Source organism: Cylas formicarius, unplaced genomic scaffold, assembly GCF_029955315.1.
Source record: "Cylas formicarius isolate icCylForm1 unplaced genomic scaffold, icCylForm1.1 PGA_scaffold_6__28_contigs__length_40554024, whole genome shotgun sequence".
Taxonomy (NCBI): Eukaryota; Metazoa; Arthropoda; class Insecta; order Coleoptera; family Brentidae; genus Cylas; species Cylas formicarius.
The window spans coordinates 1,074,158-1,101,489 of NW_026844347.1; the positions used below are offsets into that span (position 1 = coordinate 1,074,158).

Here is a 27,332-nt window from a genome sequence, read left to right on the forward strand (position 1 = left end):
GTCTGTTACAGTGCGCTTTTTATATCGAAAATTATCTTATAAATGGCTGTTAATCTGCAGAAATAATGAAATAAATATTAGCATAAAAAAGAAGGAAAGACGTTATTGCGGCTTAATTATTTTTGTAGAAAACAAAATTACTCTCAAATTACTCCTGAACCGAATAGAAGCAATGAACAAGCTGATATTATTTCATTGCTCTTTTTTTGTTAGTTTTGTTGTGTGTAATTCAAAGAATTAGAAACAGACTTTGATATCCTATGCAGCGGGATAGTGATTAAATCATTCCGAAAATTATAAGAGCGATTTTTACTTGTAGATAGTAAATTTATCTTTTTATGATGCTTCTCAATTAAGGCAAAATAAACGAAGATGCAAGGTAAAGGCATAATCCTGTGCCTCAAAAAAAGGGGTCTACAATTTGCACGAAAATGCGCACCACACATAAACCTCATCGCTCTCTTTTGTTATTTAAAAATGGTCTGTGCTGCAGTTCTGTTCCCCCACAATGGAACGGCATAAGACATTTTTCTTTTTAAAAATATCAGACTTCGATAAAGCTTTAGAGAGTTCAACTGTATGGTGTGAAAACGACAATTTGTCATCAATAATGAGACCGAACAGCTTAACACTGTTACCTAGCGCTAAGGCAATATAAGGGATTATTATATTATTTGTACAAAACTATAGTTTCACCGTAACAGTTTTATGCACCTTTAACGTTTAATGTATTCTTTAAAACAATAAATAGTTTTTCTGACCGCGTTACTATTTTAAAAATGGATCTAGCAGAAACACATTTTTTATTGTGTTAAACAGGCAACGAACGGTTATCCCCGAGATAAATCATCAATGTGTACTTGCAATTTCGACCAGCTAAGCTTGGTGTCTTAATTATTCATTTTTAGAAGGCAGAATCGCCTTGCCAACAATGCCAATAAATGCCTTAGGCAATATTCATTGGTGTCGTCCGTGTTCGGTCGCTCTATTTTAATTCACTAATCAGGCACGCTTTAGGTTTTTCCGAATGTCTACCTTCACCAGAACGCGTAGATGTGATTAGTGACACATTAGTGTTTGCAGCATTTTTTAAATGGATTCGTGGGGGCAGCTGGACATTGCCACTGCCATCGTAAGGGATGATTTGAGCAGTAGCTTTCGGAGATCCAGAAAAATCGTAAGTGCGAAAAAACAAACTAATAAACCCAAGACAAAATAACTAAGTCTGGTTTGCAATAACAACTAAAGTTTATTTACCTGATTGTGAATGAAAATAACTGTATTATAGAGTATTTCCAGCATCTCACTCGAAATGGAAGTTTCCCCTCTTTGCTTGTTATTTTTAAATTTTATCTGCGAAAAATGTGTATTAGCGACAATGGCACTTTTCCATTACCGAAACCGCTAGTTCAAAGAGCTCGAAATCAAAAAGCTTTACATTTTTGACATTTGGAATTAGCAGACGGTTTAAGTCGCTAATCCGACTAGCTAGAAATAGTTAAAATGCTTTGAAACCGAAGATCTTCTTTTGCAACTACGGCTTAAATTTAACGCCAAACCACAAATGAGAGAGTATTTTTCATTTCATCATACGATCAATTAGTTATTATTCTACTATTATATATTATATTATTATACCTCCTATTCAGGGTAAAGTAGGAATATTTAATTTATGAATTAGGTAATAAACATAAATCCCAACTAGTAATTATTATGCAACAAGCATTTTATGGGAATGGTACGGCCGGTACTAGGAAAACAAATTATATACACAGCGTGTCGCATAACATATCCGGCAAGGAGTAGCATTTGATACTATAAATAAAAATAATATTTAAAAAATACACAGGTTACTTTTTATATTTATATTTTATAACAAGGGCACTACAGAGACTGATGGCAAACGTTGTGAAATTCATTTGTTCGAGATGGATGCAATATATTTAGAGTTAATATATATTTTAAAAAATTCACAATAATTTACCATCACATTTATTCAACATCAACATCTTTGTTATTTATAGCATCCCTCGTTGCTCTATAGCGAATTAGTTATGGGAAATCTTGTATTGAACGTTAAGGTTGAAAAGTTTTACTCTTATTATCTACGTTTTTGAAAATTAACAGCTTTACACCAAAATGGAAACAAGAACTCTTTTTAATCATTCGTATATTTTTGCAATTATGTGTTATTTGTTAATTTCTGTGTGATTTCTTTTGTTTAACATCTAAGTTAACATATTCTTCTTAAAGTTTTCAATTTGCTCCTCCTACGATTCCTAAACATATTAAGTCTCCGTATATTGCTTAAGATCTTATTTCAAGCGTTTAATAACTTCGTTTTAGTTTTTATAGAAATAACGAAGCCTAACTTAAATTGCTACGAAAAAGCTAAATAAGAGGTTTAGTCTTAGACTTAGCAAAAATTGCGTCGAATTTCTAGATTGGAAAAAATCAATGCTAAAATCTAAGAAATCTAACGCCAAATTGTCAAGACTATTACCTTTCATCCCAGTTTTTTAAATGACCCAGTGCGCTCCCGATCTGAATCCGCGCGACTTGGCGTATTTTTAGAATTCGTGAAATGTTATTTCGCATACGCCAGATTCATAGACGATATGGTATGTTACGTAAAGTTATGCGGTGAAGGTAAAGTTTGAGTCGATTTTGTGAAATATTGCGGGAATTTAATAATTAAGCGTGAAAATGGATGTGTGTCCCGACGTCTGGGGTCAGTTGGCCTTGGAGGCATCACAAGTATATTTGACAGAAGGGACCGGGGCCAGGAGTCCATTTGCAGGAACGGTATGTTTATTATTAAAATCGAACGGCTGACAAAAAGTAGGAAGCTGATTAAAAATAATTTAAAAGGTTTTTTTCGTGCGATCTAAACGCACACGTCGGGCTTTTGAAGTTTTTGGCTAATTAAAAATTTTTGAAGTTTTTCATTTTGTTGACTAGTTTCCGTCGGTAAGCAAACAGATATAAATAGGAGATTTTTGGCTTTTTTTAGATGTTCTCGTATATAGGAATATTGATTTAGAATTTTATGTACCTACTACCTAACTTACCAGTTGTTAATATTTACTCTTGAATTCCCGAGTGCATCAGAATAATATTTTGCTCTTAATTTTGCTTAAGTTTTGAAACGAACTGAAACTATAGAAGGTTATTTACACAAAAAAAAAGTTGGAAATATAAATTACAAAATTAAAAACCTGGAGAACCTTTATAGAATTATTTTTTTAATTTTATACAATTATAAAGCAGTGTACATAATACTTTAAATACTGGTAAAAGATAGTTTTGCGTCTTTGCCAGAGGCGCACGGTAATGGGATAGATACTATTTACCTTGTTGTACTGTCTTATGTCAATAATAAATAGTTTTGAAGTTATTTGTATTTAAAGAAGTCTCTTTAATAATGGAGTAGTTCAGAGAAAAACTCCTAAGCTAATACTTGCTTTTTATATCGTTTATTTACGAACTTATTTCGTAATCGAAACTCAACCCAGAAATCTATCTAACTACAGGGTGGTAAAGTTTTTAAAAATATATTTTTTAAATATCTGTAATACCACTTTAGATATTTTAATGAAATTTGGCTCACATGTACTATGTACTAGAGACATTATTTAGTGTACCCCCATTTTTACTTGTCTATTTTGGCAGACAATAGCTTTGGATAATATTAATTTAATTTATAACGAAATAGTTAAGCAATAAGTTTTGCTATTATAATACCATAACAATATGTAAGTATAACTGGGATAAATATCTGGTTTGCGTATACTATCTTTCTTCATTGCTTAAACAGTATAGTAGTAGTATAGTAAAGATGAATTGTAACGATAGTTTCCGATAAATTCCATATTTCAGTTTTAAGACCTAAACACCCCAAATCGGTCTTAAATTAGGGTCACACTAATTTTCATACAAAAGAAAGGCGAGTTTGGTGGAAGAAAGTAATGTGACAGTGGTGTTACTTCTGTTAGTTTATTAGAATAATAATTATGCACGATTATAATTATAAAAATGGGCAGATAATTGAGATATTAATTATCCTAAGACCAAGTTAATAATAAATTATATAGAAGTTAGAAAAATACCGAAAGATATTCATTGCAATAAATATAATTATTTAAAAAATATCTACTATTTATAATACAACTCCTTTTGCAAATAGGGGAATCTGCAGCTTCCCACTTTCTGTCTTCTATTTTAATCATTCTATTGGGGAGTGGTAGCATTTCATTTTGATTGAAATACTAGTAAGCCACCACCGAGAAATCCATTTTTGTTGCCAAGGGTGCTTTTATTTATTTATTGAAGCTTGCTTCCCGCTTTTTAAATTTTGGTCATATTTTACCAAAAGCATATATTTTTTCATTTACTCAAGTTTCGTTATTCCCGTTTTTTCGGCGCAAATGTCTAACTGCGCCGCCAGCAGATAATTTCGTCCGCCTCTATTAAAAGTGATTTTCTACTTTAAGATTTTTCGTAACGAAATTTTCTTCATTCTTTTTTATTTAAGACATTATTTTGTCCAAGATATTTCTTTTTTATTTTTCTGATGGCACTTTGTTCATCCCCATTTATTATAGTTTCTTTTCTTCCGGTACTTCTCCTTAGTCACGGGGCCGCGTTTATCCTGGTGCACAAGTTATTGTGATTCCAGTGATATTCGAATGTTGTTAGTCAAAATTATTAAAAACATTGAGAATAATAGTTTTCTCGCTTTCAGAAAGCACAGTTCCGTTTGTGTTTTACTAAGTTTTATAATTCAGTAATGGTTTATAATCCTCTCAATATAAAAAATAGTTTGTTAATTTCACAGACCATAGAAAAGCTTCCTGACAAAGTGCTTCTACATATATTCAGTTATCTCAGCCATAAGGAAATATGCCGTATGGCAAGAATTTGTAAAAGATGGAGAATGATAGCCTACGACACAAGACTATGGAAGAACGTATCACTCCGTCCGGAAATATCTGGACTTCACGTGGGCTCGTTGGAATCACTTTTGGCGTTGATTAGCGTTAGATTCGGGCCATCTTTAAGGTAGACTATATTAGACCATTTCGAATTAATTTTGGTAATCATTTTGGTATTCGTTTTAGGTACATAGAACTTCCTATAGAACTTATAACTCATACCGTGCTTCACGAATTAGCCAACAAGTGTCCAAACTTAACGCATATGCTTTTGGACTTCTCAACTGCTATGCAACTTCATGATTTTAGTGAGCTTCAAGCGTTTCCCACAAAACTTAAATACCTTTGCATATGTTTATCGGAAGTAATATTTATGGAAGGTTTGTATCACGTTGAATGTTGCAAAACATCTGTTAAATAACCTTACCACATGCATAAAACGTCCTGGAACGTCAATTTTAATTAATAGTATGAACGAACCAAGTATTTGGGCCGTAAATTGATAAAAACTGTTAACAATTATCTATTAATGCAAATAAATGCAATAGCGAACTTTGAATACAAATGTTACTTAACACCATCCTCAAATTATACTGCTAATTTGTTTCAAAATTTAACGCGTTCGTGCATTACGCGGTTCAAGGATCATAGCAATCAATTCAAATATACCTCAGTCTTTTCCCATTTCGGTAGATTAACGCGGAAAGTATAAATTGGTGATATATTCTGAAATGATTAGAAATTTATCTGCAAACAATGTCTTTCATCAATAAAGACGATATTTTTCATTACAACAAGATATTGAAAGGATTAGAATATCCGTTTCAATTATTCTGCTTCCCAAAAGATATGCCAAATAAAAATACATATCTAAAGGAACGTAGAAATAAAATAGAAAAAAAAAAGTCAGAAAACAGAAAATGATTTATTCAAAACTTGCATATAGTCCGCTAAGATAAATACTTTAGATACTCAAATTGAAACTCAAATAGTCTAAAAATTTAAATAAGAACCATAATGGTGTCATCATTGTATGTAAGTTGAAAAATAAAAGAAAGGGCCAATACAATAATGATATAAACTTTTTCTACGCCTGCGTCCGACTCCTCTGAAGCAAAAACCTTTTAATGATTTTGTATGTGTATATACATTATTCTATATTTATTTGATTCTTATAACTTAAACAAAATGAATTCAGGTTTTATGAGGAAGATCTACAATTTCATCAACGGTCTGGAAATTTTACATCTAATCGGTACGTATGAGAAAGTCGAAGAGGAAGAAGAAGAAATTTACGAAGTAATCAATGTGCACAAATTGAAATCGGCTACTCCAAACTTAAGAGTAATTAATTTGTATGGCATAAATTTCGTCGATGACAGTCATATTGATGCGTTTAGTTCGAACTGTATTCAGGTGCAGCTTGGGATCATTGGGCATAACTTTGATTAATTTAACACATAATCATTTTCAGTTGGAGTGTTTAGCTGTCAACTTTTGCAACAAGGTAACCGGTAGTACTCTGAAAACGCTGTTTCAAAGAAGTAGACGATTAAAATGCCTATTGATGAACGGAACAAGTACGTGAGTGTTATTATTTTTTCGTTAATTACGTTCGTTTATTTACATCAACTTTATTTTCTTTAAATGAAACACTTAATTTCACAATTAAACCCACTTGGACTGTCTTCAATAGTATAAGAATGTTCAAATGGCTGTCAGTAACTATGTTTTTATTTGCGATTCAGTAAAGTTGTGGTTCAGCATTATTCTTTGCCTATTTAAAACAAACATTCCGCAACAGTTTATTTGATTCATTTGAACTCGTGCGTTCCAGGGCTCAGTCCCATCAATAGAATTGATAGACGATTTGGTTGGTGTCACTGTAACCTAGTCAAAATTTGAATTTCTATCGCTAACAGTGAAGTGATAATTCTGTTATGTGATCCATGCTATCTACCTAGTAATTTTAAATTTTCTGGTACTATTTGCAAATCTTCTGGACTCTTCCTAGGTCGGTTGTTTATAAATAAAACTTGCTGACGTTTCGCGAATTATATTGTTGGCTTCTCTAGAACTTAACTGGAACTGAAAACAGCCTGTTGAAGTTTCTTTGAAAAATTAAAATGATTTTCTAGGTCGTTCATTTTCGGATATTTGAAGAGTAGGGATTAATCGGATTTGTTTTTTGTGTTTCATTAATTAAAATATTGGCAGAAAAAGCTAACACACGCACATATAAATTGACAAAACGAGCGGCAGCTTTTTATTTTTATATCAATAAGCTGTGGTCATTGAAATTATCAGTATCTATGTACTCAAACAAGGAAAGTAAATATATTTCTTGAATGTTCTGGGTTAAGATTGGAAGCAGTCGTTGAATGGATTAGCTAAGAAAAACATTTATTATCATTTGAGGTTCCAGCACTTAAAAAAGCTAGTATTTTCTTCGAAATGTTTATTTCCAATATGATCAATTTATTTAAAGGATTCAAAATTTTAAGTTATATTTAATATGGGAATAATATTTACTATGAATTTTGTAACACACATACTAAAACACACACCGAGTAAAGATACATTTCTTATCGTAGACCTCCAAAGTAACCATCTATTGCAAGTCGAATGGGAGAAATGTTCACTACAGGAACTGGATATCACCGCAACTGATTTATCGACAGAGTGCCTGCAGGACATGCTCACAAGACTACCAGGCTTGAGATTCCTAAGCGCTGGGCAGATCAATGGCTTTAATGATTCTGTATTGAAGTCATGGATGGAAGTCGGAAATCCACGAAATCTGGCAAGTGTCGCTAGATAATAGACTATGCATGCTTTTCATTTACTAAAGTCCTCTTTCATCCAGTTGGCACTGGATTTGGACAGTTCCGACAATTTATCTGAAGATGCCATTTACAAGTTCCTTTGCAAACATGGACACCAATTAATGGGTCTTGGATTGTCGGGAATGACTCATATCACCGATTCTTTATGGCAATCGATATTGCCAATTTTGACAAACTCAAGGTAACAATTTTTCGAATTTGTTTCAAGTTTTGTTTACCTTAATTATTTGTTGCAAGAATTCTAGTAATGGGAACTCAAGAAAGGTTGGGCGTGAACATACTGGCGGACCAACTAATGGACAGTATCGCAAAAAACTGTATCCATCTGGAAAGGATCGAGTTAAGATGGGATCCGGATAACTTGCGTTTTTCGGATAAAAGTCAAAAGGCAATCGATACTTTGAGGGTGAAGTGTCTCAAATTGAAATGTTTGAGTCTGAGGTAGTACAGAGTGACTCACCGAAAACATAGCGATAAGTATAACAGCCACGAAGATATGTTGTCGAGTCTATTCATTTAATTTGTTCTAAAATAAAATTCAAATTATAAAATTTATCGAAAATACTATTATAAATTATTATTTATTTTTGGTAAACAAAATGCCGTTTTAAAATTTAAGACTCCCAGAAGCACTTGAAGTATGATCAATTTTGGGGTTCCTGTTGCAATCGATTTGCCAAACTTGAATATTTGCGTAAAAAACATGAAATTGAAGCTTCAAAGAAAAACAAATTTTTTATAACTGAATAGACTCAAATTTATTTGGAATAAACAGAACAAATGAAATAAAAAAGATTTTTCTGTAATGTGTTGGAAATTTATGACACGTGTATAATGAAAGCATTTTTCAAATGTAGCATATAGCTGCTATTACTATCCCTCCTTTGGGCAGTTCGTGAACGTTCATAATTTTGATTAGTTTAATTAATAAAACATTTTATGCGCTTTCAGCGACGGAAGATATTATGAAATAGTAAAAGCAAACTTCGAGAGAGCTGACAGAATGACCGTAGTCAGAACTTTGACAAATTGCCGGGTATCAAACTACTATCTGTTGTCCAACTACAAAGATCTCGTCTTCAACTGAACAAAAACTATGGTGTTATATAATATTGTAGACATTTATTGACTTAATATATTATAATCACCACAATTTAATTTTCAAAGGAGTGCGATCAAGTATTTGTTATCTTATTAGTAAAAATTGTATTTTTAACAAAAAATATACATATAGTAAAGGGAAAAATGTTTGTACAGATTAAGTCATACGCTTTTATATACAAAAAGAAAAATAAAAAGTATTAACTATCAGAATGAGCCTTAATAAATCCATTGCTGTCATAGTATATATTATGTAAAAATATCGGGTACAACAAAGTTATTTGCGAATCGAATTTCGGTATAACTTTGATCCTGTTTCAGTGTAGATCATATTTCGGATTCGTTGGTGATTTGTTCTTTTTTCAATAAAATATATACATCATCACAATAATTTAAATTCTTATAAAATAGTGAGCAAGAATAATAAAGTTATTAATTAAATAAATCATTATGAGCTGCACAATGCATAGGATTAATTTTATTATTTAATCCAAAAATGATTTTTATTTATTATTTTATTAACCTTACATAATAGTGAAACTTTTAAAAAGGGCTTGCACTACTTCCAGAATTAATCAACGACCCAAAAAAATGTGTGCATCATCAAATAAAATAATAAAAATTGCAAGGAAACGATGAAAAATATATAAGTAAAAAATAATGTTAAAAAGAAATATCTTAAAAATAGAAAACAAGAGGTTATTAGCGGAATAAGGAACATAGTGGTGGTTAAAATATTTTTGAAAGTTTATCGTTTATGAATGACTTTTTGGGCCCAATTTCAGTTTTTATTTTTTTGGCTGAATTTATTTTTGCACGTAAACAGTATGATCACAATACTGCAATATGATCTAAAAAATCAACTTTCCCTTGAAATAAATATATAAGTATAATTATATTGAGAACAAGTTCGTCACTTTATGGATATTTGTGTAACTACAGCTACATTAAATTCAAAAATGAAATAGATTCCTACCTATCTGACGCCAAATTGGAAGCTACCAACGCAATGCAAGTAATGTTATGCAAATTTAACATTAACAAGAACATGCCCTATGAAAATCTTGATGGTGTAAACTGCTCAGAATTAAAGATTTATGACAAATGTTAATCGACTGAGCCCCGCCGATTGAATAACATCAGGGGAAAAAAATGTGCTTATTCATTAATCAATTCCAATGAATCCGAAATCCAAACAAATTGAACAAAAATCCAAAACCTATTTACAGTGATAAGAAAAATATATATGCATCTTAAGTTCAAGTGGAAATTATAAAAAGGAAAAAATCTAAAAACGATATAATTCTTACCAAATCACTAGCCATTATTTTCATTCTCTCGCGAATTTCAAAAATAAATTACTTACTTCAAATAGTGATTACATATGCAATAGTAATTACATCCTATTTTGAAATTTTAACGGCGTCACTTAATTTAATATGTACTACATACACATTACCAGACAATATAAAACATTCCCAACAGTGTATTTCCAACAAATTGTAACATAACTTTAAACTTACAAAAATATTTTTATCACCTGTGGTTGAACTCATTTTCTAACCTTATAGGTTCTGCGTCCTTCTTCTCTTCACTGTTCACAAGATGTAGAATCTCATGGCATAGGGGACACCTGTCCTGGACATACAACCATTTTCTGAGACACACGCCATGGAAAAAGTGTTTACATTTTGTTATCTTTGCGCTATGCATCTCTTGGTAGCAAATAGCACAGACATCATCAAGACTTTGCAGTTGCTCCCTATCAGCCTCTGCCAAGCTTTCAATTTTGTTTACGGCAGTCCTACGTTTCATGAATACTGACCAACCGGCTTTAGCATCACACCAAATATTGAAGTAGGCATGGATGCACATCATTACTGCCCTAATTGCGCTACCACTCTCAAATAAGAGAATCCATGCTCCATTAAAGAATAGGAATATGCCAAAACAAAACTCAATTGTGCTTCCAAATGATCTTATATAATAAATGTAGTCATCCAATTTTTCCCAGAATGTCTCACGTTTGGCATCATATAAAAATAAACAGTATATGGAGAGGGAGACAAAAACTTTAACAATAACTTCAATACTAAAAGCAGTTACGGCCAAAAGCCATGTGGAAGTTTCTTGAGTTGTCCACAATAAATACATCAAACTGAAGGAGAGTGTAACAAGTACCGCGCACACTAACAAAGCATGTACATGTCGTTTGATTGAAGGATTGTGTGAGGCACTTAAACTCATTAACAATGGATTAAGAATATTGTGAGTGAAGTGCAAGAGGGCTGTAAATAACAGGCAAAAATTGCGACATAACCTGACAAATCGTACATCTGGCTCCAAACTTGTAAGTCCAGTCTGTAGTGCCAAAATATAAAACACTATTGCTGATACTGTGCCAAAGTTTTTGTCGTTTTCATCTTCAGTCAATAAAATCCATTGAAAGAATTTCCCTATGTAATTGCAGATAAAAGAGACAACACTAGTAAGACCTAAAACGGATGTCAAAGTCTCACACCCGGTAACCAATAAGAACTTAAGCAGTCGGTATTGAGGTGTGTGTTCATCGTCAAGGCTCCAGTACCCAGAAAAGAAGAAAAGTACAGTGTATTCTAGGGTTCTCAGTACCCAAAAATTGCGCAGCACTTGAGGAACATTTAATCGTAACCATTCATTTTCCACTAAAGCGGACACACCAAAATGAGAAACAAAGGTTTTTGCTTGGACATAGCCTGAGTAAATTGATTGAAAAATAGCTATTGTAGAAGACCAAAGCACCACCGTAGTCAATGCTAGAGGTAGAAATGCAGAGATAATAGGCATATGGTACAATAAGGAATTGGAGATTGGTAAAATACATAAAACTGAAGGTATTAAAAAGGATGCTGGCAAAAGTTTCTGTACTGTCGAATATCTTGGTCCTAAATGTATGTTAATAAACAAAAATGCCATTATGGTTTGGGCGATGTAGTTCTCTACAACTTGATACATCCATCCTCTTTCTTCTAATATATGTTGCAGGCTGAAGTTGTGGAAGAACTCTAAAAAATCGAAAGAGCTGTTCTTCTGGTCCGCATTGACTATAACTGTATTGACAGTGTTTACATTTGTCCAGTAGGAAAATATTACTAAGCCTACGGATATAAGGTAGAGGTATACTATGGTCAGATGCTTGGTGTTCAGTACGAAGACGCATAATGCTGATAGACACACTAAAAAAAAAAAATTACGTTTAAGAATTTTGGTTTAGCTATAATTAGCAGTTTGAGATAAATGAATTAGTTTTCCACCCCAAAAAAGTAACAGAATTTCTTAATTAAAAACTAAGAAAGGAACATCTGCCAATCTTCTGGTGGTTATGTATTAAGTCAATGTTAAACATGAATATTTAATGTCATCTATGCTGCATTGAATCTATAATTTAATTATAGTGAGATACATCAATTTTACATGGAAATATAACACACGCTCCAAAATCCAAAACTGAACCAATCTTAAATTAGTGAAATATCTGCGACATTGGGTGGAAAAAATCCCATTTTACAGTTCTCTAATAAATGATGACTAACCTAAAATGCTCAGTACAAATCGTGCTACTAATATTATAACAATTTTGTAAGTCCTCGCATCCAAAGAAACGCTCGCTGTGGAATTGGTGACTGTACTTTCAACATTTTCCAGTTTATCAACAAAATATGTTAAATCATCCTGATTGAATTCCTGATATACATTTATTCCTAATCCAAGTTTCAAAATCTCATCGATGACAAATAGGGGTGGCACCCTTAGCAACACCTCGGCTATGCCCAAAACTCTACCCCGAAACGACATTTCATGGCAATAACGATTTGCTAAGGGAAATATTTCTATTTCATTACTACCTTGATAGAAAACTTTGAAATGTCAAATTTGACGTAGGAATTGACAGTGGGACATTCGAAGAAAAAGTGGGCAACTCACCCAAATCATCGGGCCAGAAATAGAAAAGATCAGAACATTTTTGACGACGAGATATTCAACAGCATTTTATTAAATTGTTGATTGCTCAGAAAAAAAAAAGACACACAAAAGTAATACTTTGATCATCCACTTAATTTCCGATGGCGAAAATGATCTTCTCTTCTTGCACTAACTGATGTAAAGGTCCAGGTCATAAATAGGCCTAACATTGTAAACTACTTAAAATTAAACAGATAGGACTAGTGAAAATTCAATAGGGTAAACAAATGATTCAAATATTTTTTGATTTGTATTTTTAATAAATAGCATTTGATTACAGCTACCATCTCTTATACAAAAGTCACTCGCAAGTAGGACGTCTAATGATTCCTTTTATTTATGAAAATACAAACCGGTTCTTCCTCTGAAACAGAGAGGGCGACACATGTTACTATTCCATAGAGATTCTTAGGCCTATACGTATCTGTTGGTGGTTTCTTTGTTTGCATAATTTTGTGTCCTAGGACAAAATATAATGTCATAGATTCGTACTTTAAAGAAATGAAAATTTCAGACCTATTATTAATAAACATTTTTACGTTATATTAGTATCGTAAATAGGCACAATATTTATTCACTAGGTTGTTAACTTAATGTACATAATAACACAATTGTAAAAAAAATATTAGAAACTGTATAAGAGAACACAAACGCATCTACAAAATTAAAAGTTTTATTTAAATATTATCGGCAACATTTTATTATTATTTTTGAATGCACTATAAAGTTAAGTTTATACATATCTTATAGTAAATCATTCAAAATTTCCACTATGACCACTATATATAACCTAAATTTACCTTCCCGTGGGGAAAGCGGGGTCTTGCTAGTCCTATAAAAAAATGTACATAGTTTGCATTTAAAAAAATAACAATAACGCCAATTCTCTTTTCAACATATATTTATAATAAATAAACATACATAATACTTCACACTAACGTAAAAAAAAACTTAAATCTGAAAAAACTGATTAATCGACACGTCCCAGTCGAACCCTTTATATAATTCCTCTTCCATTGCCTACCCTGTCCTGTTGTTGAAGATAATGATGCTCAAAGTTTCTTTCACCACGAAATTCTTCTTCTGTCAGTAATTAATTATTTCCATTTCTGTTTGCAACTTGGTTTGTAATATGGTTTACCCAAAATATTCGCAGTAATTTCGAATGCGTTTAATCTTTTGGTGCCATAGCTAAGCTGTATTCGATGCTGACTTCTATTATGTTATGCATAATTTGCTGTAGTTCTGCCAAGCTGCTGGGAAATATATTACGACAATAAAATTAACTTTCGTATTAATCGGATACCTGGATAACTGGGAAAAATTTTTTAATTATCAATATTCAAAAATTTGTAATTATCAGTATTCAAATAATTTTCAATTTCAACTAAATTGCTCTGCCTTCTTCCTATAAGAAAAAAGCTTTGTATTTATTTTATTATTCCAGATTTCAGGGTTTGACTAATTTTTCCGTTTCTTTCGTTTAACTAGATACTCATTTGAAATTATATTTGTAATATTTTCATGTTTTTTAAATTTTTCTTATGTAGGGGTGGGCCAAACACGAGATAACATCAAAAACTAGTTTGGCAGGGCTTAAAAATTCGACTTTTGCCACGAAAAACTGTGGCTCAAGGGATTCGCCACAGTGCAGTGCATAAGTGAGTATTTTAAAATAAAAGAAGAATCAATAGCAATTGAAAATTTTGGAATTCCGTTTGATAAAAAAATTCACTATTGAGCCCAAAGAAAATATTTTCCATATAATCGTCTTGATTAGTATTATTAAGTTGCAACAAGTAGAATTTTATTTCGTTTTAACGCAAGTAAAATATAATTTTAGGTAAAATATAATATTCTTGTGGCAAAAAAGCATACTGTTTTGAATACATTGAATACTTCCATATTAACATTTACTTCCCTTGTTAAATCGACTTACCAATTATTACACAACAATAATTAAAATAATTAACGAATCATTTTTTATCACGTGATAACCTCAGTTGTGGTAAATATTAATTTGAACTAATTAAATTTTCCAAAGACGAAGTAAAGGAATGCAGTCATCGGTAAATGTTAAAGTTTGGAAAACGAATTACAATTGCTAGGTAGTGAAACAATGCAAGGACACCTCTCGTCACGGTAAAAATAACCATTCGAACCACATGTTCGGGAGTACACTAATATGCCAACACTTCCCAACATTAGTGGGTCTTTAGCTAATAGTTCTACACCGAGCGTACGTCAAAATAACTTATCAATCAGGTCGGAGAAACTTCAAGCCTCAGACTACGTTAAGTATTTTTACCGTTTTTTTTTTGCTCCAGCGGTTGCGGGTTTTTCATTAATAATTCTTGCTTGATGCACTCAAATAGTCGCCGCAGATGTTCCATTAATATACTAAAATGAATTAAATGAGTGTCAAGAGCTGTAAGAGGCGGTATTTCGGATACTTTCTTAAACGTGTTTAGCTTTTCTGCATCCCTTTTTGAAATTACTCGATTAATATTCAGCTTTCACAACGTGTTCTACAGGGAAGTACATTCATCCATTATGAAAAAACTATTCTTAGAAAAATTTGAAAATTATAGGGCTAAAATATTTCTAAAGATTCCTAACATGTCGGAAGCATGTGTCAACTTACTATAACATAATTTCGTGTTTTAGAGATATTTCAAAATTTTTGCAAGTCTGTTTAACAGATCATGCCATTTTGATAAAAAAATATTTGGAAAATTGGAATAAAATTCAAATAAAAAAAAATGTTTTTTAAAAAAGAAACTTTGTATGCAGTTGTTGAGATATGTGCGGTAAACGGTATTTGACTCATGAGTTTATTTGACATGAGCTGAGCGCAGCGGAGCGAGTTTTTAATAAACGAGTGAGTTAAAAAGTTTACCGAATGTGTTGCATACTAGACTTTTTCTACTACCGTTAGTTTTTGGGTACATTTTCGCAAAACAACACAAATTCATTCACTGACATGACCATCAGAATTGACAAACGTCAAAATTCAAAGCGTGGGAAATATCTCCGAAACCATCCGATCGCTCGCAAATCCGTGCGATAAAATCCCGGAAATGTGCGAAGTGGCTCGGATTTGTGGGAAACGAAACCGACGTGGTAAAGTGACGCTTCCCGCACGCTAGATCGGTGTGTAATTACGTATTTTATAGACGGGAGTAGAAAAAATATTTTTCCATTAAAATAAAGCTCATATTATCCCTTACGATAAATTAATCTAGTGTAACAATGACGTTGTCAAAAATCAAATACTTGTTAAGGAATTTTTCCAGTTCATATTAAGAGGCAGGCATACTTATTTGACATATCTATGTGGTGGTAGAGCGTCTGCGCTTGCTAAATGTCATTGCGTACTGGTAACTTAACCACTTCCATTGCCTTGCGCTAGGAATAAGGTTGTAGAATTGACCGGCCAATTTTTTTTGTGTCAATTGACCAGTCCATTGTCTGGTCTAATAAGCAATGTCTAATAACCAATATGCAACCTGCGGCTTTCGACTTCTGTGGTAAGATTGGTCTGTGGTCCGTCAAAGTTTTCTAAATTTTAAATGTCCCCAAATGTCCCGAATATTATAGAATAATTTTTAAAATCGTACTGCTGGCCTCAAATTATTTAATTTTTTTATAAAAATTGTATGACGAAGATTAAAATATTTATATTAGATTTCCGTGTAGCAAATATTCAGCAGATTTTGTCGTAAAATTGGTTGGAAAAAAGAAATTTTGAAAAATGATTGAATTTCCGTGTAGCGGAAATTGGAGGTTGATTGAATAGTATCGCTAAGCTGGTTATCGTAATGATATCGTTATTTCGTCCGAAAGACATGTGCATCTAACGGCAGTAATGAAAAGTTATAAATGAACACTCTAGGGGAGAAATCCTACCGCTCGGGAATCGTAATGATATAATGATCTTAATGAACCAAGTAACTAAAACCCCATGTCGTCAACCGATGTACTTTATTTCATTATATTCTTTATGTGAAAAACTATTTTTTTAACACGAAAAAAAAATTTAAAAAAACTTTATCGGAGTAAAATCTACCATTTGATATAAATAAACAAATGAAATCGAATTTGTAATTTTTCCCACTATCTAATGCGAATATTGAAATCTACGAGCAGATTCAACAGCATCATCATCAGCAGATGAAGTTACCACAATTAGGAGCATCCCGAACTACTGTTCAGTTTTTGCCCTCTAATAAATTTAAAAAAAATAGTTATTTGAAATCTTCTAACGCGAAAAATTTTGAACCTTATCGTTCAGAACAAAGGATATCGTTCTATCAGTTTGCAAGGCCAAATATTTTAGACTGAGAATAATAAAAAAAAAAAGATTTTGAAACCAAAATATTTTTTCCTGACCGGTGTGAAGTTAACAGTTAAAAGTTGGTAGCCAAAATTACGCAAAGACCCGAACAACCAGTGGCGGCGGAGATTTCTTAAACAGTTTGGGAAGCAAGGGACTCGACATTTACACACTTTCATTTCTCTAGGTTAGATTTTGTTTTCCGAAAAAATATAGTTACAACGGGAGTGGAGAGATTATTTTTTCTAGAAACGAAAGCCAACCTTTGGGAACAGATTTTCATAAAGAAATGAGAGTGTTTAAATTTCGATGAAAGTAGAAAAAAAATAAAATTTTTTAGTTTCACCTTGAAGGCGAAAGATCTATTTGTTTTGAATCAGTTGCTTCCTAAACTGTTTTAGAAATCTCCTCCGCCACTGGTTGTTCGGGTCTTTCCGTAATTTTGGCTGCTAACTTCACACCGGTTTTTCCTAATGGTCCTGAATATTCTTCTAGCTTTATTGCGATCACATTTTTCACCGTCAACAATAATGGTTTTCAAGGCATTCCTAGTCCTGGTTAACGCAGTTTTTCTTTTATTTTATTCTTGTATTTGTGGGACGTATACATAAAATTGATACCGCCTATAGAGAAACCTAATGAAAAAGAGAGTTGTTGGATGCCGAAATTTTATTGCGGAACCGTGTTAAGTTAACCGCGTTAAGAGGAGGGAAACTTGAATGAGTTTCGTGAAAAATGCAATGCTAAAAAACAAAATGACAATACAAATAAATAGGGTCTACATACTATGTGAAATGAGTAGGGTTGTTTAAATGACAGGTGTGTCAATTGACGGGAATAACTTTTAAAATACCATGAAATTTATATATATACATATATATATATATATATATATATATATATATATATATATATATATATATATATATATATATATATATATATATATATATATATATATATATAATGACACTATATTCCGGGATATCATCGGTTCGCTTGTTGAACTCCGACTGGAATCCTGCAGACGTTTCGTCAAAATCTCACTTGGCATCTTCAATGCTCGCGCTCCGAAAACAGTTGAGTGTTCGAAGTGTTTTCGGAGCGCGAGCATTGAAGATGCCAAGTGAGATTTTGGCGAAACGTCTGCAGGATTCCAGTCGGAGTTCAACAAGCGAACGGATGATATCCCGGAATATAGTGTCTTATATATATATATATATATATATATATATATATATATATATATATATATATATATATATATATATATATATATATATATATAAACCCTATTGGTGGGATAGGGACATTGAGAAACAGATTGAGACAAAGAAAAAATTACATATACAGCGATTACAAGACAGAGATAATAGAGAATTACAGAAAAAATATTATACACTTAATAAGGAGATTAAACGACAAGTAATAAATAGAAAGAATAATAGTTGGGAGAAAAGATGCGAATATATTGAACAATATAGAGGAGGCACTAGAAGTTCTGAGGCATGGCGTACTATTAAGAATATCAGAAAAAACGCGAAAAATTGTGCATTTCCAAATAACATATCTAATCAACAATGGACAACCCACTTTAAAGATCTATTAGAGGAAAAAAGGCCGGAATTTGCAAACGATATGGTGGAAGTCATCGAACGAGAAAATGAGAAGATATATATAACACAGCTAGATGTGAAGAAAATAGCAAAACACCTTAAGAATAAAAAAGCACCGGGCATAGGGGGAATATACCCAGAATTTCTGAAATATGGCCCTAATGAACTGTTCGAGGTCTTGGCTAAACTTTTTGAGAGATGCATAAATGGTGAAGAATTGCCCACAGATTGGCGAAATTCTTATATAACGCCTATACATAAGAAAGGAGACAAGAGCAACCCTAAAAATTATCGCGGAATTGCAGTGATATGTACAATAGGTAGAATATACTCAAAAATAATACGAGATTTGGTTGAGAAAGCTATAGAAGATAAACAACCAGAAGAACAAGCAGGCTTTAGAACAGGGCGCTCAACTGTGGACAATATCTTTACGATTAAAATAGCGTGCGAAAAAAGAGTACAAAGAAATAGGGAATTGCACATAGCCTTAATTGACCTTGAAAAGGCGTACGATAGCATCCCATTGTCGCAATTATGGATGACCCTAGAAAAAGCAGAGATACCCTATAACTTAAGGAGCTCCATAAAAAACCTATATAAAAATAATTCCACTAGAGTAAGAAATGGAAAAAACTATACTGAAGCATTCTTTACCACTAAAGGCTTACGACAGGGCTGTTGTCTCTCACCTACACTTTTCAAGATATACTTAGATAAGGCTTTAGAGAAATGGAGTAGGAAGATTAGTGAGATGGGACTGAGAGTGGGAGACTACCCATTGTACAGTTTATATTTTGCGGACGATCAGATAGTCATAGCAGAAGACCAGGACGATCTCAACTATATGATACGAAAACTGAAAGATGAATATCAAGCTGCTGGCCTTACAATAAATTGGGAAAAATCAGAATATATAATAGTAGGGGACGAACATCAAGAAGACCTAATATTAGAAAATCATAAACTCAAAGGTGTAAAAACTTGTAAATATCTAGGAGTTACACTTAACAAGCAGGGCAGCAGTGACGATGAAATAAAGGAAAGAACCAATAAATGTAAAAAGGTTATAAGAGAGTTGAACTCGATCTTATGGGATAAAACAATTACAAAAGAAACGAAAAAACGGATATACACTAGCATCGTCCAGCGTATAATCACATACGGATCCGAAACGTGGGATATGACAAAAAAGAACAGAAACAAATTGATGACGACGGAAATGGACTTCTTACGACGTAGCTGCAGAAAATCAAAAATGGAAAGAGTAAGAAATGACACCATAAGGGAAAGCATGAACATGAACACAAATATAATAGAACAAATAGAGAAAAAACAGCTGATATGGTTTGGACATACGAAAAGAATGGACGATACAAGATGGCCCAAACGCCTACTCGAGTGGGTACCAGTAGAGAAAAGAAAACGTGGAAGACCTCGAAGAAGCTGGAGGAATGAGGTAGATGAAGCTATGACATCCAGAGGGCTAGAGGAAGACATGTGTCTGGATAGAAAGAAATGGAAACTGGGGACGGAGAGGCGGCACGTACCGTAGAAATCCGTTATATATATATATATATATATATATATATATATATATATATATATATATATATATATATATATATATATATATATATATATATATATATATATTATAGAAATATAGAAATTCCAAGTGTTATATATATATATATATATATATATATATATATATATATATATATATATATATATATATATATATATATATATATATATATATATGTATATATATATATATATATATATATATATATATATATATATATATATATATATATATATATATATATATATATATATATATATATTATAGAAATATAGAAATTCCAAGTGTTATATATATATATATATATATATATATATATATATATATATATATATATATATATATATATATAACGGATTTCTACGGTACGTGCCGCCTCTCCGTCCCCAGTTTCCATTTCTTTCTATCCAGACACATGTCTTCCTCTAGCCCTCTGGATGTCATAGCTTCATCTACCTCATTCCTCCAGCTTCTTCGAGGTCTTCCACGTTTTCTTTTCTCTACTGGTACCCACTCGAGTAGGCGTTTGGGCCATCTTGTATCGTCCATTCTTTTCGTATGTCCAAACCATATCAGCTGTTTTTTCTCTATTTGTTCTATTATATTTGTGTTCATGTTCATGCTTTCCCTTATGGTGTCATTTCTTACTCTTTCCATTTTTGATTTTCTGCAGCTACGTCGTAAGAAGTCCATTTCCGTCGTCATCAATTTGTTTCTGTTCTTTTTTGTCATATCCCACGTTTCGGATCCGTATGTGATTATACGCTGGACGATGCTAGTGTATATCCGTTTTTTCGTTTCTTTTGTAATTGTTTTATCCCATAAGATCGAGTTCAACTCTCTTATAACCTTTTTACATTTATTGGTTCTTTCCTTTATTTCATCGTCACTGCTGCCCTGCTTGTTAAGTGTAACTCCTAGATATTTACAAGTTTTTACACCTTTGAGTTTATGATTTTCTAATATTAGGTCTTCTTGATGTTCGTCCCCTACTATTATATATTCTGATTTTTCCCAATTTATTGTAAGGCCAGCAGCTTGATATTCATCTTTCAGTTTTCGTATCATATAGTTGAGATCGTCCTGGTCTTCTGCTATGACTATCTGATCGTCCGCAAAATATAAACTGTACAATGGGTAGTCTCCCACTCTCAGTCCCATCTCACTAATCTTCCTACTCCATTTCTCTAAAGCCTTATCTAAGTATATCTTGAAAAGTGTAGGTGAGAGACAACAGCCCTGTCGTAAGCCTTTAGTGGTAAAGAATGCTTCAGTATAGTTTTTTCCATTTCTTACTCTAGTGGAATTATTTTTATATAGGTTTTTTATGGAGCTCCTTAAGTTATAGGGTATCTCTGCTTTTTCTAGGGTCATCCATAATTGCGACAATGGGATGCTATCGTACGCCTTTTCAAGGTCAATTAAGGCTATGTGCAATTCCCTATTTCTTTGTACTCTTTTTTCGCACGCTATTTTAATCGTAAAGATATTGTCCACAGTTGAGCGCCCTGTTCTAAAGCCTGCTTGTTCTTCTGGTTGTTTATCTTCTATAGCTTTCTCAACCAGATCTCGTATTATTTTTGAGTATATTCTACCTATTGTACATATCACTGCAATTCCGCGATAATTTTTAGGGTTGCTCTTGTCTCCTTTCTTATGTATAGGCGTTATATAAGAATTTCGCCAATCTGTGGGCAATTCTTCACCATTTATGCATCTCTCAAAAAGTTTAGCCAAGACCTCGAACAGTTCATTAGGGCCATATTTCAGAAATTCTGGGTATATTCCCCCTATGCCCGGTGCTTTTTTATTCTTAAGGTGTTTTGCTATTTTCTTCACATCTAGCTGTGTTATATATATCTTCTCATTTTCTCGTTCGATGACTTCCACCATATCGTTTGCAAATTCCGGCCTTTTTTCCTCTAATAGATCTTTAAAGTGGGTTGTCCATTGTTGATTAGATATGTTATTTGGAAATGCACAATTTTTCGCGTTTTTTCTGATATTCTTAATAGTACGCCATGCCTCAGAACTCCTAGTGCCTCCTCTATATTGTTCAATATATTCGCATCTTTTCTCCCAACTATTATTCTTTCTATTTATTACTTGTCGTTTAATCTCCTTATTAAGTGTATAATATTTTTTCTGTAATTCTCTATTATCTCTGTCTTGTAATCGCTGTATATGTAATTTTTTCTTTGTCTCAATCTGTTTCTCAATGTCCCTATCCCACCAATAGGGTTTATATATATATATATATATATATATATATATATATATATATATATATATATATATATATATATATATATATATAATGACACTATATTCCGGGATATCATCCGTTCGCTTGTTGAACTCCGACTGGAATCCTGCAGACGTTTCGCCAAAATCTCACTTGGCATCTTCAATGCTCGCGCTCCGAAAACACTTCGAACACTCAACTGTTTTCGGAGCGCGAGCATTGAAGATGCCAAGTGAGATTTTGACGAAACGTCTGCAGGATTCCAGTCGGAGTTCAACAAGCGAACCGATGATATCCCGGAATATAGTGTCATTATATATATATATATATATATATATATATATATATATATATATATATATATATATATATATATATATATATATATATATATATATATATATATATATATATATATATGTATATATATAAATTTCATGGTATTTTAAAAGTTATTCCCGTCAATTGACACACCTGTCATTTAAACAACCCTACTCATTTCACATAGTATGTAGACCCTATTTATTTGTATTGTCATTTTGTTTTTTAGCATTGCATTTTTCACGAAACTCATTCAAGTTTCCCTCCTCTTAACGCGGTTAACTTAACACGGTTCCGCAATAAAATTTCGGCATCCAACAACTCTCTTTTTCATTAGGTTTCTCTATAGGCGGTATCAATTTTATGTATACGTCCCACAAATACAAGAATAAAATAAAAGAAAAACTGCGTTAACCAGGACTAGGAATGCCTTGAAAACCATTATTGTTGACGGTGAAAAATGTGATCGCAATAAAGCTAGAAGAATATTCAGGACCATTAGGAAAAACCGGTGTGAAGTTAGCAGCCAAAATTACGGAAAGACCCGAACAACCAGTGGCGGAGGAGATTTCTAAAACAGTTTAGGAAGCAACTGATTCAAAACAAATAGATCTTTCGCCTTCAAGGTGAAACTAAAAAATTTTATTTTTTTTCTACTTTCATCGAAATTTAAACACTCTCATTTCTTTATGAAAATCTGTTCCCAAAGGTTGGCTTTCGTTTCTAGAAAAAATAATCTCTCCACTCCCGTTGTAACTATATTTTTTCCGAAAACAAAATCTAACCTAGAGAAATGAAAGTGTGTAAATGTCGAGTCCCTTGCTTCCCAAACTGTTTAAGAAATCTCCGCCGCCACTGGTTGTTCGGGTCTTTGCGTAATTTTGGCTACCAACTTTTAACTGTTAACTTCACACCGGTCAGGAAAAAATATTTTGGTTTCAAAATCTTTTTTTTTTTATTATTCTCAGTCTAAAATATTTGGCCTTGCAAACTGATAGAACGATATCCTTTGTTCTGAACGATAAGGTTCAAAATTTTTCGCGTTAGAAGATTTCAAATAACTATTTTTTTTAAATTTATTAGAGGGCAAAAACTGAACAGTAGTTCGGGATGCTCCTAATTGTGGTAACTTCATCTGCTGATGATGATGCTGTTGAATCTGCTCGTAGATTTCAATATTCGCATTAGATAGTGGGAAAAATTACAAATTCGATTTCATTTGTTTATTTATATCAAATGGTAGATTTTACTCCGATAAAGTTTTTTTAAATTTTTTTTTCGTGTTAAAAAAATAGTTTTTCACATAAAGAATATAATGAAATAAAGTACATCGGTTGACGACATGGGGTTTTAGTTACTTGGTTCATTAAGATCATTATATCATTACGATTCCCGAGCGGTAGGATTTCTCCCCTAGAGTGTTCATTTATAACTTTTCATTACTGCCGTTAGATGCACATGTCTTTCGGACGAAATAACGATATCATTACGATAACCAGCTTAGCGATACTATTCAATCAACCTCCAATTTCCGCTACACGGAAATTCAATCATTTTTCAAAATTTCTTTTTTCCAACCAATTTTACGACAAAATCTGCTGAATATTTGCTACACGGAAATCTAATATAAATATTTTAATCTTCGTCATACAATTTTTATAAAAAAATTAAATAATTTGAGGCCAGCAGTACGATTTTAAAAATTATTCTATAATATTCGGGACATTTGGGGACATTTAAAATTTAGAAAACTTTGACGGACCACAGACCAATCTTACCACAGAAGTCGAAAGCCGCAGGTTGCATATTGGTTATTAGACATTGCTTATTAGACCAGACAATGGACTGGTCAATTGACACAAAAAAAATTGGCCGGTCAATTCTACAACCTTATTCCTAGCGCAAGGCAATGGAAGTGGTTAAGTTACCAGTACGCAATGACATTTAGCAAGCGCAGACGCTCTTATGTATATATATATATATATATATATATATATATATATATATATATATATATATATATATATATATATATATTCCGGGATATCATCCGTTCGCTCGTTGAACTCCGACTGGAATCCTGAAAATCCTGCATCCGACTGGAATCCTGCAGACGTTTCGCCAAAATCTCACTTGGCATCTTCAATCCTGCAGACGTTTCGCCAAAATCTCACTTGGCATCTTCAATGGATTCCAGTCGGATGCAGGATTTGCAGGATTCCAGTCGGAGTTCGACGAGCGAACGGATGATATCCCGGAATATAGTGTCATCACATTTTTCCATCCGTGAATCAATACGTGAGGATATATATATATATATATATATATATATATATATATATATATATATATATATATATATATATATATATATATGTATATATATATATATATATATATATATATATATATATATATATATATATATATATATATATATATATATATATATATATATATATATATATATATATATATATATATATATATATATATATATATATATATATATATATATATATATATATATATATATATTGTACATTATGTCGCCGTCGTGTCGTTCTGGGAACCAAATAGAGTCGATATTATTATTGGATTTCCGGAATCGTTAAGTATCGTATTCGGATATTTTTTGAAGGGTAAAATAGGTAAAATGGACATCACAAATGCATAATAATTTATTATAAAATATTATTATTAAGGCACTCGCTATTTTCTTGAAAACTTTAGAATTTTAACACCAAGTATCGGGATAGCAATTTTTCACATATGTATACGAATATATACATATTACAGTATCACACTTAAGACAATTCCTTAATACATTTCCGAACACCCTGTATTTCTCCTTCAGAATATCATTTCCCATAAATCGACCCAAAAGATATAAATTTCATTTATTAAACAAACAACTTAATCTGCAGGCACCTCATAAATCCACCCCCCATTTTTATTGTACTTCGTATAAGCGATTTTCATAACCGTTCGGGCGGGATTATAGCGTCGAGGGGTGCAAGTCCGTTTCTAAACGGGGGTGTCCTTATCTCCTCTTACATTATTACGTTATAATAAGTGGCTTGAGAACGGAAATTACACCAAACTATTTTCGAATGCTCTGCTGCCAGTGTTTTAGAACATCGCATTTCAGATAACGAAACGTTTTCCTGTCGTCGCAACATGTTCCGTGACACCGAAGAGGAGATCGTTCGAAACGATGGGGAGAGGAATGAATTTTTGCAGTTTATGATGGCGGCTTAGGTAATTGATATTGTTCTTCAAGATAGGAAATAAATACTTATACAGTCTAGCCAAAAAAGTTATTTTCGAAGTTTCATTTCTTTGTCTGTATTTCTTTAATTTACCTCCCTGGTTTTTAAGGTTTTGTTTAAAGGTTTTTAAGGTTTAAAGTTATTAAGTTTAAGATTTAGATTTTTTAAATACGCCCTACGCATTGTCTCCAAAATATAAAACTTTTGTAAATAATTTTCAGAATTATTTATATAGTGTACATCAAAATATAAAACTCAATGGCCAAGAGTTTTTTTAAATTTAAGGCTTTATAATCTGCTAGCCTTCTTTACCGCGACTGGTCTGAGTTGGCCATGATTACAGAAAACGAGAGTCGAAAAAATATTTTTCTACTCCCGTCTAGCATGCGGGAAGCGTCACTTTACTACGTCAGTTTCGTTTCCTACGAATCCGAGCCATTTCGGACATTTCCGGGATTTTACCGAACGGATTTGAGAGCAATCGGATGTTTTCGGAGATATTTCCCACGCTTTGAATTTTGACGTTTGTCAATTCCGACAGTGAATGTATTCGTGTTGTTTTGCGAAAATGTAGCGCTTCAAACCGATAGATATTTACTCGCTTCTTCACCAACTAGGAGTACTACGGAATCTTTTAATCACTTCAATACAAACAATATGGTGGATTGTTTTAACTATCATTTATTTTAGTGATTTTCTCACTTGAGTTAAAAAAATACCTTAACAATACACATAGACACATAACCTATTTGACTCAAAAAAGTGCTCTAATAAGATATCGCCATTCAGTTACCATTAGGTAAATATTCAGCATCATCATAATTTTTTCCTGAAAAAGAAATCCAATTATCTGCAAATTTTTATTTAGAAAGATAGTCTATTGATTTTTTGTTTGAAAGTGCGTCACAAACCGAAGCATTTCTGTCAAGCGTTTCTAAATTGCAGATCCAAAGCGTACTGCGATTTTTATTATACGTATTACCGATAATTTCATTTACAATCGGAAAACGTAGAGTTAATCAAGACCATTTAAAATTCTGATGTTCAAAATTTATACGGAGCAGAATG

The 27,332-nt window shown here is 32.5% G+C and overlaps 2 protein-coding genes across 5 annotated transcripts; one reads left to right on the forward strand and one right to left on the reverse strand.

Annotated features, from left to right (window-relative positions):
- Positions 1 to 812: 812 nt before the first annotated feature.
- Positions 813 to 8,869, forward strand: LOC132704121 (F-box/LRR-repeat protein 2). 4 transcript variants are annotated; one of them, XM_060673906.1, is made up of 9 exons: positions 813 to 1,177; positions 4,838 to 5,061; positions 5,121 to 5,314; positions 6,133 to 6,350; positions 6,409 to 6,514; positions 7,529 to 7,737; positions 7,801 to 7,961; positions 8,018 to 8,221; positions 8,732 to 8,869. In XM_060673906.1, the coding sequence occupies exons 1-9, from the start codon at positions 1,094 to 1,096 to the stop codon at positions 8,865 to 8,867; spliced, it is 1,536 nt and encodes a 511-aa protein (XP_060529889.1). In that variant the 5' UTR covers positions 813 to 1,093; the 3' UTR covers positions 8,868 to 8,869. The 4 variants fall into 4 exon arrangements, with proteins under 4 accessions (XP_060529889.1, XP_060529890.1, XP_060529888.1 ...); XM_060673907.1 differs by lacking the exon at positions 813 to 1,177 and adding an exon at positions 2,401 to 2,805 and having other exon boundaries at positions 8,018 to 8,257; positions 8,732 to 8,843; XM_060673905.1 differs by lacking the exon at positions 813 to 1,177 and adding an exon at positions 2,408 to 2,805.
- Positions 8,870 to 10,408: 1,539 nt separating this feature from the next.
- On the reverse strand, positions 10,409 to 12,787 carry LOC132704120 (protein TRC8 homolog). The gene is made up of 2 exons (XM_060673904.1): positions 12,454 to 12,787; positions 10,409 to 12,096 (listed from the first exon to the last, which is right to left on the reverse strand). Exons 1-2 carry the CDS (start codon positions 12,713 to 12,715, stop codon positions 10,418 to 10,420), a joined length of 1,941 nt encoding a protein of 646 aa, XP_060529887.1. The 5' UTR covers positions 12,716 to 12,787; the 3' UTR covers positions 10,409 to 10,417.
- Positions 12,788 to 27,332: the final 14,545 nt, after the last annotated feature.

Excerpts from the sequence above, each read along its gene's own strand:
- LOC132704120 (XM_060673904.1), bottom strand. The coding sequence starts at position 12,715 with ATGTCGTTTCGGGGTAGAGTTTTGGGCATAGCCGAGGTGTTGCTAAGG. Across the intron at positions 12,097-12,453 it reads ATTTGTACTGAGCATTTTAG|TGTGTCTATCAGCATTATGC; the intron begins GTTAGTCATCAT and ends TTTTTTTTTTAG.
- LOC132704121 (XM_060673905.1), top strand. The coding sequence starts at position 2,707 with ATGGATGTGTGTCCCGACGTCTGGGGTCAGTTGGCCTTGGAGGCATCA. Across the intron at positions 6,515-7,528 it reads CCTATTGATGAACGGAACAA|ACCTCCAAAGTAACCATCTA; the intron begins GTACGTGAGTGT and ends TTCTTATCGTAG. Across the intron at positions 7,962-8,017 it reads CCAATTTTGACAAACTCAAG|AATTCTAGTAATGGGAACTC; the intron begins GTAACAATTTTT and ends ATTTGTTGCAAG.